Source organism: Oreochromis aureus, linkage group 9, assembly GCF_013358895.1.
Source record: "Oreochromis aureus strain Israel breed Guangdong linkage group 9, ZZ_aureus, whole genome shotgun sequence".
Lineage (NCBI taxonomy): Eukaryota > Metazoa > Chordata > Actinopteri > Cichliformes > Cichlidae > Oreochromis > Oreochromis aureus.
In genome coordinates, this window is record NC_052950.1 from 32,370,502 (window position 1) to 32,385,368 (window position 14,867).

At 39.0% G+C, this 14,867-nt stretch overlaps 1 protein-coding gene across 3 annotated transcripts; it reads left to right on the forward strand.

The window, feature by feature from the left end:
- The first annotated feature begins 661 nt into the window (after positions 1–661).
- On the forward strand, positions 662–14,867 carry LOC116320883 (NLR family CARD domain-containing protein 3-like). 3 transcript variants are annotated; one of them, XM_039617550.1, is made up of 10 exons: positions 2,755–2,886; positions 3,271–3,369; positions 3,707–3,805; positions 4,657–4,735; positions 7,020–7,248; positions 7,366–9,166; positions 11,183–11,356; positions 12,212–12,385; positions 13,139–13,188; positions 13,315–14,867. In XM_039617550.1, exons 1-10 carry the CDS (start codon positions 2,798–2,800, stop codon positions 13,857–13,859), a joined length of 3,339 nt encoding a protein of 1,112 aa, XP_039473484.1. In that variant the 5' UTR covers positions 2,755–2,797; the 3' UTR covers positions 13,860–14,867. The 3 variants fall into 3 exon arrangements, with proteins under 3 accessions (XP_039473486.1, XP_039473484.1, XP_039473485.1); XM_039617551.1 differs by lacking the exon at positions 2,755–2,886 and adding an exon at positions 2,901–3,039; XM_039617552.1 differs by lacking the exons at positions 11,183–11,356; positions 12,212–12,385; positions 13,139–13,188; positions 13,315–14,867 and adding exons at positions 662–728; positions 9,822–10,399 and having other exon boundaries at positions 2,754–2,886.

A 14,867-nucleotide genomic window follows, 5' to 3' on the forward strand; every position in this document is an offset into this window, starting at 1 on the left:
AAAAAAAAAAAAAAAAAAAAAAAAAAAAGAGTAAAATTATATATAAATAACCTCAGGGTGACCCACCGTCCCCTTTTCCCGGACAGGTTCATTGTTCACGTTCCGTCCGGGGCGTCTGGGGGGTTGAGATTGATCATATATTCCGACAGAGGTCCCATGTGTGTGAAGTCATCCCCGAACTGCTGCTTTGTGAGCGCTTGTTCTGCGCACACAGACGGGACAGACAGCGCGCAGCAACGCGCCCAATCATGTTTAATAGATCCCAACGCGCAAGTGCATCTTTTCAGACGAACTGCAAAAAAAAAAAAAAAAAATCCTTCGTACCGGCCCAGTACTGGTAATTTTTCTTATGCAGATGAGGCATTATTTCTGTAGGCTCCATAGGTTTTTAAGTTATTTTTTTTGCACTTGTTGACTTGTAAAAGCGTATATGACACATTTTATTTCAGAATTCATAAACCGCACAGAGAAGGCATCATTTAAATATGTTAAATATGTTTCTTTAAGCAAGTTCTTCATGAAATCAAAATATGGTCACTCCTAAGCTGATCCAGGTAAATCAACTTCCTGAAATGTTTTTCTCTGTCTCTTTAGATATGGTCCCAACTCTGTCTCCTCACAAGAGACTCAGCAGCAGATTAAAATCCCCAAATGAATACATGGACATTTCTGTGACACGCTCCTGATGTTCGCACACAGACGTCCGACAGATACCAACACCGGAAAAGGTGACGCTATTTTCTGGAGGAGCAGTAGGCGGTGATTTCATACCTGATGATCTCTAACCTCGGTCTTAACCTGCTTCGGAGCCGGTTAGCGTCACATCATGTGCAATAACGTAGCTACTGTTTCCCAAAATTTAGAAACAAATCCGATCAGTTTAAAGATTTAAACAAAGTCATTAAAGTCACCTGTTTCAGGTGGAGTCCAGCCTCCTCTCAGGAAGCAGCTCACCTGTGCGTCAGTGTTTAGTTTCCGGTATGGAGCGGAGATTCTTTCTCTTATGCAATGTTTGAAGAACCTGTGAGTTTGCTTTGATTCTTTCTCTAACAGTTCGTCTTGCTTTCTGGCTGTGATTTTTGCGCAAGATGCGGTCATCTTATCCGTCTCGTACATCAGGACAAACGCTGGATCGCTGTGTTTGAACAGAAATCCACACAGTTGAAATCAAACATGATAAGCAGCTGATGTGTGGTGGACGTCTTCGGAAAACAAACTATAATGAGTTTTTATGTCTTGTAAGAGCAGAGTGCCACTTTTTCCTTTCACGTCTTTGAAAATAAAACTACATTAAAGCTCGATTTTAGCGATTTAGTCAGATTGTCAAGTTCAGGTTTTTACAAATGTTCAGTGTTTCGCTGACATGATTCTAAGTTTCAGCAGCTTTCCACTCTGCTAAAACATACGAAAATAAGTATTGACTGTAGAGCTGCAGCCATCACATGATTAACTGACAGTAAAGGAATCCTAAACATCCAGATCGTTGTTAATCATTTGTGTTTTGAAGCAAAATCTGCTGGGAGGGCTTGATGTATATCTTTGTTCTTCATGATACTAAACTAAATATTTTAGACTAGTGATGCTGCATTCACCAGCTTTTGACATTTTATGAAACAACAACAAATCTAAACGATGGTTAATGGTGAATATAATGTTTAGTTGCAGCTCTGGATGGCTGTCCACATTAATCCTGGAATTTACAGAGATAGATTGTTATTAGATGGAAAATGCTTCTTATTAACAGCAAATCAGTGTGTGCACAGTTTTCTGAAAAGTAACCAGGATTAATTATTGTGTAGCTTTAACACCGCTGGTGCTCTGAATCATGGATCAGCTTAAAAGATAGAAAATGTTCAGACGTGTTTCACTGACTGAGTATCAGTGGATTGAAGCTTCCATTCACAGTAAACAGGTGTGTCGGGCAGTCATCACGTGTGCGACAAGATGACTCCCCGTTCAGCACCAGTGTTGGAGTCCTTACTGAAAACAAGTAATGTATTACACATTACTCATTACTTTTCTAAAAAGTCATGCTGTGCATTGCTTAAATACTTGCTGGAGAAAGTAATCAAAGTAGGTCATTACATTCTCCATTACATTACCTACTTTCTTGTTACTTTCATTACATTCCTTTCTTGTTATTCCAGAAAATAACCTGAAACACACGGTCTAAAAATGAGCAAGCTACAGTCTCACACACTAACACAAACAATGAGGAAACACTTGCAGTCTTTTTTTTAGTGTTTACCTGCAGTGTGAACGGAAAGTGAAAAATGCAAATAAACGTTAAAAAACAGCTAAAGAGACTTAAGTGGGATCACCAGAGTGATTAAACTGTTCAGCCTAAACAGGTAGAAACAGTTCAGGGTCTTGTTGCAGGGCTGTAGTCAGCATTCAGTCAGTATTATCATCACTGTGTGTTTTTGGGTAGCTGTGTCTTTGCATGTTGTCTGCATAATTTCAGCATAATGTGGTTGTTTCTGTTCTGGACACTGTTTGCATTTAGCCATCGTGCTCGTGTCCTTTTGGGAAATAAAAACAATGTCATAAACTCACTCCTGAAAAGCTGCTGCAGCAAAAGTGTTTTTATTTTACTTTCTGTCTCACCTGATTGATAAATCATCAAACATTTGTAATGTAAGTGACCGCATAATTGGCATGTGATTACAGTAGTGTGTTACTTTGTAATGTTCAGTATAGGAAAGAAGGATTTCAGTTGATGTTCATATGAATAATTTGTGTTTCCTCTGCAGATGAAAGTAGAAAGTGTGTGTGAGCTGATGTGGTATTCCACAGCATGGATGAGCGTGAGGACAGAGAGGAGGGAGACCCGCCCTGTAAAACCAATCTGTGTGAGGAACATGAGATCCAGCCCAAAGCTCAGAGGTGAGATGACATCTCTAAATATCGCAGCTGAGCATTCACATCACTGCATCATCATTATTTACAGAAAAACTAAATGTTGACCTGGACCTAAAGTTAAAGAACGAACTGAGCAGAAAATTATTTAATATGTCAAAGACATTCGTGTAACACAGAGTAAGTCATTCTCAGGATTTAATCAGAAAAATATTTCACAAGATAAATTGTTTGAGTTTTATAAGATTTTGATTGTTTGTTAGCCATTTCTAATATAACGTGGTCTACAAATGTAATTTCATAGTTTTACTCATCATTCATTCTCACTCATTATTCAAACATGTATAATCACATTTTTTCTTTTAGGATTTTCTGTCCAAGATGATTTCACTGAATATTTTTTTCTTTCAGTTTCCAGCAGCGAGCTGAACCCAGCTGTGTGTCCTTAAGAAACAGCCATTCAAAGCAGTATGATATTACATTTAAAGAAGAAGCTTCTGCTATGGAGAGGTAAACTGTGTCCAAATGTTCGAACTGAATCCGTTTTTCTAAATAAATTTGAGAAATGTTTCATGTCATGGCAGCTCAGTTAATTTCATTGCACATTCATCTGACACATAGTGAGTAGTTCTCACTATTTAATTAGGTTTAAATAATATTTCAAAATGTTTTAGTTGTTTAAGATTTAGATATTTTTTAAATATTTAATTCTATTGTAAACTCGTCTACATTTGTAATTTCATATTTTCTTTCATTCTCATTATTTACATGAACATGTATTCACATTTCTTTTTCTTTTAGCATTTTCTGTGTGAGAGGATTTTACCAGATATTATTTTTCTTTCAGTATCCATCAGAAGCCTGACCCCAGCCCTGTGTCATTACAGAGCAGCCATTCAAAGCAGTATGATATTACATTTAAAGAAGAAGCTTCTGTTGTGGAGAGGTAATCTGCATCTAAATCTCTAACTGATTCTGTTATTTCTGAATAACTTCTCCAAATGTTTCCCGTCAGACCGGCTCTTTTCATACATGCTTCTGTGTTTATATGTGATTTTGTGTGTGCTGGAGTTTTTCCACAAACACAACAGTCTTAATTTGAGCCTTTCTTGTCTATAATGAGCCTAACTGACTGTTTCCCTTTCTCTCATGAGCTTCCTCTTAGCCACCCCATCTCATAGCAACACTGTGGTTGATGACGGAGTTCTGAGGTTAATAAACATTGTAATGGTCCATGCACCCCCAACACATATCAACTATCAGGATCCTTGAAAGACAAGATGTGACCCCGTGAAGACTCCCCAAAGCTGGTGCCAGGAGTCTAGCAGTACATCTGAACAAAAGGCCCTTACACTCAAACAGATATACGTGTGTTTGCTATACCATATATCAGCAAGAGAAGATACGACCTCTCGTAGGAGGTGTGTGATCTATGCCAGAACACTCTGAAGAGGAGTGAACGCACCCCCCCTCTTCATGCTACACAGAGTTGTTACAGGCCTCCTAGGATGAGACATTCTTTCAATCTACAAATGATTATATACTTCTAAGCATATATGAGTAAATATTTCTAAGCATAAATGACAATGAACAATACAAATCTAACAAGGGCATTTATTGTTTTCACTGTCTGTGTCAGATAACACAGGGTGCCCTCAGAGCTCCAGGCATTAGCAGGAAGGCACTGTTTTGTTAGTTTGGGTGTTTTTTGGTATAATGTGGAAGACCAGTGGCACCTTAGGTTGCTGTTTATGGTGTTTTGTGGAATTATACTTTCGCTTCATGATTCCTCCACAGAGTGGATCAGGAGACCTCAGAGGTCCCCAGTGGTCGGTCTGACCAGCAGCATCAAACACACCTGGACTCCATATTTGTGGTTTGTACATGCACAACAGCTACTTTTACATTTATTCTCTTCTTAGTTATTTCGAAGTTGAGTGTGTGGGTTGTGATTCAGGAGGTAGAGCTGGTTCTCCTTAAAAACAGAACGCTTGTGTCAAATTTCAGCCTGCTCTAATCTGCATGCTGTACATGGTACATATGACAAACACTAGTTTCTTCTAGCATTGGTGAGGTAAGGTGGAGTGAAAGCACAATTAAGCACAGTTTAATACTAAACTTATTTTTACAGAAGAATATAAAACTTTGTGGTTTAGCCTTACTGGTGACTAATTTTACTTCTACAGATACATGTTTTTCTTCAGCTGCTGGTTAGTGTCTAGTAAACTAGTTGGGCAGATAGATAATTGGAAACCATTTTGTTAAAAAACGTGTCTGATCACGAGAGATGACAATGATCCTGTTTTGTACTGTGCAGCTCTCATATAGAACCAGATGTGGTAAAAGTACAGATATTCTGTACTTAAGTAGTATTACAGATACCTGGGTATCTGAAATACTCCAGTAGAAGTACTGAAGAAACTTCATTACTTAGGTAAAAGTGAACAAGTACTGGCTCTGCAATATACTCAAAGTAAGAAAGTAGCAAGTATCTCCTTGAAGGACATTTCTACTAACCATTTGTGTACAAAGCTAACTGAACCTTATACATTAGTACATGAGAATACAAATATTATTCAAATCATAATTTTAATTCTAATAAATTTACTCAATTTCATTCTGTTATTTAGGTCACATGCAGTGAAAGAGAATTTAAAAACAAAGAACTGTTTTCTGTTGCCTGGACTTTGCCTGCACATCTAAAGAGGAAAATGAGTACAGTCAGGGGTTAAAGTTGGAGCTGGCATGTGAGGAGAGCACAGTTTGTGGTGTAGTGGCTCAGTGTGGGGAAAAGAATCACAACTCACAAATTTTTTTTATTGTGAGCTTCAGTAAATCTTTGCACAGGCTGTGATCAGCTGATTTAATCTGAATTCAACAAACTGGCAGCAGTTTAACCAGCTATTTGAATGAATCTAGCTATTATTATCTTAAATGCATGTTAGTCTACTACGCTTGATGTAACCCAACACTGACCGGCCGCTGTGCAAAAATAAAAATAAAATGAATTTGCAATAAAGTCACAGAAAGCTAACCTCTTTACAAACTACCAGTGTTTTCATGCAACATTTGAATAACGCAAAATAAGTATAGCTTAGTTTGTTTTGCAGGATGATTGACAATATTAAAATACATTATTTATCAAAACACATCATGTACAGATCCAATATGTGGTTAAAAATGACAACTGTGTCACTGAGCAGGCCTTACCTTTAAATCTAACTTCTCTTCCTCCTCTCCTGTCTTTTCTTCATCTTATCTCACACTTTTCTCTCCCTGTGAAAAACAGCAGCTGGACCTTTAGCTTGCAACACACTGACAAACTGCACACAAACAGTTTGTGTTTCCTGATGTTTGTGGAGCTGATAGAAATGTCAAATATTAAATTACCTGACAGTTAAAACAATGTTACTTCCTTTATGCTCGCTCCTCTTCTGTAGCACTAACTAAATGTTTAAGTACCATGACCACAGTTTATGGACACATGCACCATTCCAGCCCACTTAAACCCCTGAGTATAAATGCTGTAGATGAACCAAAAGTAACAAGTCTGTTTTGAAAATTTAAGGAGTAGTAAGTACAAATATTTGTGTTTATTTGTAGGGAGTAAAAGAAAAAGTTGTCAGAAAAATAAATACTGAAGATACCTACAATTTTTACTTAAGTACAAAGTATTTCTACTTTGTTACTGTACCTTATTATCCCAAAAGTGCACTTTAGAGTTTCTGAAAGTAAAATAGAAGAGAAAACGTTCAGCTGTTAGGACTCTCTCCTGTGGAAACAGCTCTCAGTTTGTGTTCAGGAGACAGATGCCTGCTCTAGTTTTAAGATTAGCCTTAAAACTTTGCTGTTTGATGAAGCTTATAGTGAGGACTGGGTGAGGTGATCATGAACCATCACTTAGTTATGCTGCTGAAGGCTTGGGCTCCTGGAGGACTTCCCATGATGCACTGATTATGTCTTTACTCCCCTCTTTTACTGCTTAAGCATTTATAAATCATCACTGCATTTTGTCTTTTCTCTTTTGTAGTTTGCGTTTTGTTCTCTTTACTGTTCCTGGGTCTTTATACTTTTCAATTCTTTTTTTTTTATTTCCCTATGTGTTGCAGCTGCTTGTGTTTATGGAGTGACCAGGTAATTTATAAAGTATTCTGTTGCAGCTGCTGGAGGACAGCATTGTCACTTTTGTGAAGAATGAACTGAAGACGATCCAGAAGGTTCTGACTCCAGATTACCCAGAATTCTTAGAGAGTCAGAGGGAGGATGAGAAGATGTTAGAGAGTGAGGATGAAGAGCAGAGGAGGAGCAGCCGAGAAGCATTGGTGAAGATCACACTGCTCTTTCTTAGGAGAATGAAGCAGGAGGAGCTCGCTGACCGTCTGCAGAGCAGTAAGAGGATTCATGCTGTTTGATAAATGGGACATTTATTACTGGACCAATATTTACTCACAACATATGAACTTGATAAGTCCTTGACTTATATTTTTTGTCTGTTTGTTACTTTAGAAATGTCTTTTAGGAACTTCCAATCGAGTCAAAGTGAGCTTAAATCAAAACTGAAGAAGAAGTTCCAGTGTGTGTTTGAGGGGATCGCTAAAGCAGGAAATCCAACCCTGCTGAATCAGATCTACACCGAGCTCTACATCACAGAGGGAGGGACCACAGAGGTCAATGATGAACACGAGGTCAGACAGATTGAAACAGTATCCAAGAAATCAGATAGTTCAGAAACAACAATCAGACAAGAAGACATCTTTAAAGGCTCACCTGAAAGACATGAACCAATCAGAACCATGCTGACAAAGGGAGTGGCTGGGATTGGGAAAACAGTCTTAACACAGAAGTTCACGCTGGACTGGGCTGAAGACAAAGCGAACCAGGACATCCAGTTCATGTTTCCATTCACTTTCAGAGAGCTGAATGTGCTGAAAGAGAAAAAGTTCAGCTTGGTAGACCTTATTCAAAACTTCTTTCCTGAAACCAAAGGATCAGGAATCTGCAGCTTTGAAGACTTCCAGGTTGTGTTCATCTTAGATGGTCTGGATGAGTGTCGACTTCCTCTAGACTTCCAAAACATTGAGACGCTGACTGATGTTACAGAGTCCACCTCAATGGATGTGCTTCTGACCAACCTCATCAGACGGAATCTATTTCCCTCTGCTCGCCTATGGGTAACCACACGCCCTGCAGCAGCCAGTCAGATCCCTCCTCAATATGTTGACATGGTGACAGAGGTTAGAGGGTTCACTGACCCGCAGAAAGAGGAGTACTTTAGGAAGAGATTCAGAGATAAGAAGCAGGCCTGTAGAATCATCTCCCACATCAAGAGAACACGAAGCATCCACATCATGTGCCACATCCCAGTCTTCTGCTGGATCACTGCTACAGTTCTGGAGGATGTGCTGAAAACCAGAGAGGGAGGACAGCTGCCCAAGACCCTGACTGAGATGTACATCCACTTCCTGGTGGTTCAGGCCAAAGTAAAAAAGGTCAAGTATGATGGAGGAGCTGAAACAGATCCACACTGGAGTCCAGAGAGCAGGAAGATGATGGAGTCTCTGGGAAAATTGGCTTTTGAACAGCTGCAGAAAGGAAACCTGATCTTTTATGAATCAGATCTGACAGACTGTGGCATCGATATCAGAGCAGCATCAGTGTGTTCGGGAGTGTTCACACAAATCTTTAAAGAGGAGAGAGGACTGTACCAGGACAAGGTTTTCTGCTTCATCCATTTGAGCCTCCAGGAATTTCTGGCTGGTCTTCATGTCCATCTGACTTTTATCAACTCTGGAATTAATCTTCTGGAAGAGGAAAAGATAGCATCCCAGAAGTCTAAAACAAAAGATCTCACTCCCTTCTACCATAATGCTGTGAACAAAGCTTTACAGAGTACAAACGGACACCTGGACCTGTTTCTCCGCTTCCTCCTGGGACTTTCACTACAAACCAATCAGAGTCTCCTACAAGGCCTTCTTACACAGACAGAAAGTAGCTCACAGACCAGTCAGCAAACAGTCAAGTACATCAAGGAGAAGATCAATGAGAATCTGTCTGCAGAGAAAAGCATCAATCTGTTCCACTGTCTGAATGAATTGAATGATCGTTCTCTAGTAGATGAGATCCAACAATCCCTGAGTTCAGGAAGACTGTCTACAGAGAAACTGTCTCCTGCTCAGTGGTCAGCTCTGGTCTTCATCTTACTGTCATCAGAGGAAGATCTGGATGTGTTTGACCTGAAGAAATACTCTGCTTCAGAGGAGGCTCTGCTGAGGCTGCTGCCAGTGATCAAAGCCTCCAACAAAGCTCTGTAAGCAAACACGTTCTCATCCTTTTGTTTTGAAAATATTGAAAAGCAGGAAAGCAAGAAACCTAAGCAGTGTAATGGGTGCTGGCACTTTACACTGCTGACATAGGCGTAACTTTTAAATTAAATGATCATCTGCACTCACAATCAATTATTGGATAGTTTTCATGTTTCATAACAACAGAAAGTATTAGCATTTATGAAAAATGTCATTATAGATAAATTACCCTCAGTTTGGGCCTGTGGTTAAGAGAAAAGAAAATAAGAAAATAGGTCTTTAAGAAATTCGGTTGCTTTCTTTTTCAAACTCCTAAGACTACCATGACCTGGGTGACTGAGAACCTAGTGACAGCAACACAGGTCTGATCTCTCAGAATCAGGTGTTGTTTTTAAGTCAGGAGGTTTGTTTTTCAATTCTAACTCATATAATTTAGTCAGCAGACTGTAGCTTTATCTTCTTTTGATGTTACTACACATAGCTCAGTCTCAGTGTGACTAACCTTCAGCATATTCCCTTCCTCCTTGTTTAAATCTCTGTTATGTCTGCTATAATAGTATCTAGTTAGGAGGACAAAATGGACTCCACAGCTTTTTATAGGGACACTGTTTTTGATAGACAGTGTTCAGATTACTAACTCCTAAATCCTGGTATTTTCAGAGCAACTAAAGTACAAGGCAGAGGAGGAGGGGCTCCCAAACATTGAGTGCTGTCCTTCTTGCTTCCTGAAACAGACCAATCAAAAAAGAAGTGAGCCTTTAGGAAGAGTGGTTTTAAAAGAGAAAAGGGCCAAACTGCCTGTTTTAGAAAGAGGGTGAACTAAAAGGCTGCATTAAGGTTTGTTACATCTTGGAGAAGCTCACTGCAGTCGTGAGTTCTCAGAATCTGCTTGAGTTCTCAACATCTCCGAGCGTAAGTTTGATAACATCATGGAGAAGCTCACACCTCTCCAACGGGAGATTGAGAGACCAGTGTCGGACTATTAGAACAGCTCTGAAATTCATATGAGTTGTTCGCACTAAAGTAAAAATCACCATTACTTCATGGGGCTATCACTCCGGCGCCAGCTGCGGTCTCAAGGCTGGAGCTGAACAAAAACACCCTGATAACGGACTGTGCTCAGACTGTTCTTCCTATCAGGCCACCTGGGTTGGCTGGAAGACTGTTTACTTAGCCTGGCAGGGCGAAGGACACTGTCTCAGCTGAACTCTGGAGACACACACACACACACACACACACACACACACACACACACACACACACACATATACACACATACACTTATACACCCCCCTTTCCAAACGCCTTCGATGCTTGTCCCCCTCCCGGGGAAGATGGCAGTCGACTGGACCAGTGCAGACATGCTACAGGACTGGATGCGCTGTCTACACCGGCTCTCTCTTACCCTTTACCCGCCCCTGTTGCTTGTCTTGTGTTTCTATGGTGTATTGATAGTCATGTGCTTTTCAAGCTGAGGTGTTTTTTTTTGTTATCAGACTGTTCTCCCATTAGGAGCTCAGTCTGAGTGGAGTTTTTTTTCTCCTCCTCTCACCTCATGTTGTGTATTTTCGTTGTTTTTTTCCTATCAGCCTACCTTTCTGACATGTCTCCCAATGGGATGTTTGTGTAAGTTTGGTCAGAGGGTTCCTTTGTAAGTGCACATGCGCCATTAGCGTGCTGCCTGCTGTAACCCTAATTTCCTTCGGGATTAATAAAGTATTCTGATTCTGATTATATGATTAAATAAGGAGCTGTACATAGGAACAATAATCACAGTTTAAAATCAGGAAAATGACCAGCAGTAATGTATGACTGTACCAGTGAAGTTAGTACTGAACTATATTTGCTAGCTTTGTATAAGTATTTTGAATCATTAAGCAAATGTTAAAGTTTCTGGTTTTGGTCTAGACTTAAATTTATTTACTTATTCCCAAATCCTGACTTTATTAAGGAAATATTCGTTTTTCCTCATAGAGTTTCAAAATAAAAGCTTTACATATTTGGGTTTTTTTTTTTTTCAGACTGAGTGGTTGTAACCTCTCAGAGAGAAGCTGTGAAGCTCTGACTTCAGTTCTCAGCTGCCGGTCCTTTAGTCTGACAGAGCTGGACATGAGTAATAACGACCTGCAGGATTCGGGAGTGAAACTTCTCTCTGTTGGACTGGAGAGTTTGCATTGTACACTGGAAACTCTGAGGTCAGGAATCTGACTTTTCTAGTGATGCTTTAAAATTGTAATTATATTATTGCATAGACAGTTCAATTTCAAGGTGGAATTTATCTTTATTAGCTTCTAAGCTAATTGTAGGTTAATGTCTAATCTTCCCTTTATTAAAAACATTTCAAGAGTTCTTGTAGCTCAGTTTTAGGCTCTAGAGTTCATTATAACACAGAAAGAGCACTATTGAAGGTTAATGGTGATCTTCTTGACTCATCTCTGTGCTTGTCTTCCTAGACCTCACTGCAGCATTTGATATAGTGTGTTATACTACAGAGGCTAGAATACAATGTTGTTGAAGGAAATTGGCTACTGTGATTTGAATGCTGTTTATCTGATTGATTCCAGTTTGTTCATGTAAACGTCTTTCTTCAACTTCTACAGGGCTCAAATGTATTTTTATGTTATACAAAGTTCTCTGGACTAGCAATAACACAGAATAATTATTATTAGGGATTGTTTTTTATAATTAAAGAACAACAACAAACAATACTGATCAAAATATCAGTAAATTTAGAAACATAATCTTTCCAGAGTCATTCTTATGTACAATGCCTGAATGTTCAGGCACCATCATATATCGACCTCATGGCATCATATTTAACCAACAGAGTCTTTTGCTGTCCCTGTAATTCTTGGATCAATGTAGTTCCTAGATTTTCCAAAAGTAGATGTGCATCATTACACAATTTAAGACAACTGGTGTTATCTGTCTTAATTATCACTTATAAATATAGCTAAACTGAAGTGAATAAATAGATGGCATTGAATCAGAAAAAGAAAAAAGCTTCAGTGAAATGTTAACAGATAGATTGTTGTTTTTTGTGTCTTCAGTCTGTCAGGCTGTCTGATCACAGAGCGAGGATGTATTCCTCTGGCTTCAGCTCTAAGCGCCAACCCCTCCCATCTGAAAGAGCTGGATCTGAGCTATAATCATCCAGGAGACTCAGGAATGAAGCTGTTGTTAAGTGGACTGAAGGATCCATGCTGGAAGCTAGAAACTCTAAGGTATGAGGAAATTGTTTAACAGTGCGGGAAACATTTTCTGTGTCCTCACTATGTTCCTGTTTGTTTCATGCAGATATGACCTGAGCAATCAGAAATGCCGGGGCTTTTTTTTGTGCTCCGACAGAAACGTTAGTCAAGTTTACCAGTAATGATGTATTTATGCTGAAGGCTGTAAATCAGCATTTGATGCCTGTAATCTTTGGGCCCTCAGGCATGAAAATGATTGCATGATCTCAGGAACATGCTGACATCTTCTCTGAGGCAAAACTCATTTAAAATGGACTGATATTATAGGGCCAAAGGCCTGCAAAAAATCAGTAAATACCAATAAAAGGTCACAGAGTGATTAATGTTCTCTGTCATTTTAAAGCAAACAAGAAGAGGACAGAATAAAATAACTGAGTGCATAATAAAATAAAATAACTGAGTACAGTATCTGCAATAAACATATGAGTATGCTAGTAAAGGACATATATGAGTTATTCAGTGCTGACTTAAGCAGCACCTCAATAAAAGTAATGAATGAGGGTAGCAAAAGGATCTTGATGATATTCTCTTCGCTTATTATCATATTATCAATACAGTGCTCAGCAAAATTGTTGAACCAAGGTTTGATGTTATGGATTTACTGCTGTGAAAAACAATCCAACTGCCACCTCAAAGAACTGAAAATCTATGAAAGTGTCTTTGTGAAAAAGTTGCACTGTGTGTGCATGCTGAAAGACGGTGGTCTCACCTCTCTCCTCCTCTCAGGGTGGAGCCGGCTGGAGTCCGATGGTTGCGACCAGACGGTCTGAGGAAGTGTAAGTTTTTAACATTCATAAAATCAAAGCAGCACAGATTTAACTATTTTCAAACTGTTGCATCACTCAGTCACATCTCTGATGTCATCAAAACTACAACATTGTTGTGTTTGTTGTCTCCACCAGATTCCTGTCAACTCACAATCGACACAAACACAATAAACAAATACCTCAAACTGTCCGACAACAACAGGAAGGTGACACAGGTGAAGGAGGTTCAGTCATATCCTGATCATCCAGACAGATTTGATTACTGGTATCAGCTGCTGTGTACAGATGGTCTGACTGGTCGCTGTTACTGGGAGGTCGAGTGGAGTGGAGGGATTGATATATCAGTGAGTTACAGAGGAATTGAAAGGAAAGGCGACAGTAAAGACTGCGTGTTTGGAAGGAACGATCAGTCCTGGAGACTGGAATGCTACAGTGATGGTCGCCCTCGTTCTGTGTGGCACAATAACAGAAGCATGTCTTCCTCCTACTCCTCCTCCACCTCTTCTGCCTCTAACAGAGTAGCCGTGTACGTGGACTGTCCTGCTGGTGTTCTGTCCTTCTACAGAGTCTCCTCTGACACTCTGATTCACCTCCACACCTTTAACACCACATTCACTGAACCTATTTATCCTGGATTTGGTTTCAATCCTAATGCATCAGTGTCTCTGTGTCCTGTTTAGTATGAAGAAGCTCCCCCTGTCAGTGAAACACCAACTGATTTCTGTCTCATTCACTCAGAAACGAGTTCTCAGATTCTTCGACTGTTCTAAATAATTTCTTTTAAACATGTTCCTTTAAACGAAGACTCTTTGTTGTTTTCTGTCATTTTCTAGTGAAAAACTTCAGTAAATATCAGTATGTTGTGTTTTCATGAATTAGTTTATGTCATCTGCAGATGAGACAAACTGTGATACTGGAGAGGAACCACTGAGCTACAGGGATATGTTTACAACTGTCCAGTGACCACAAGCGAGCCTGTAGTCAGGTTTTGGCCTCATTTCATCCATATTTACTGACTGTTAAAAGTGATGAAATAACAACAAGATTATAACTTGTCTGTGGTAACATTTGAGGAATTAAATTATATAATTATATAAGCTACATTTAATTAGCTGTCTAGATAGCACAGTCTTTGATTGATTGATTTAGTTTTAGTTTTGTTTTATTTAGTAGTACAAATTTTACAAAAAATAATATAATTAAGGGGGAAAATTTGGGGAGTTATGAAGTCTGACAAAAGAAATTATTTTTAAAAAGTAAAAGAAAAAAATCAAAAACATTAGTAGATTTAACTTGATCCTTTTTTAACTCTGGTGCAGCAGCAGCATAATGGCCGAGATCAAATGCATTTTTCTGATTTTTCTGTGGAGTCTTGTGTTACGAACAAACAGTGCTCATGAAAAAATAGTATGAAGAAGATAGATTTAGAGATATGTGTAATTTAGTTTGTCATGAACTGTTTGGTCTGTCAGTATAACTGGAAAAAACTGCAGATTTACTTCACCTCAGTAATTCAATTAACTGAAATTAACTGAATCTGCAGCATCATCTCACTGTTTAAAAAGGATCATGTGACCGAGTCTTTCTTACAGAAAATAGTAGTCAGCACAAGAAAAACAAGAGATGTTGATTATTTGTAATGTGTATTAAATAAAATAAAATAATGTCTTTGTCACAGTTAAGTTTAA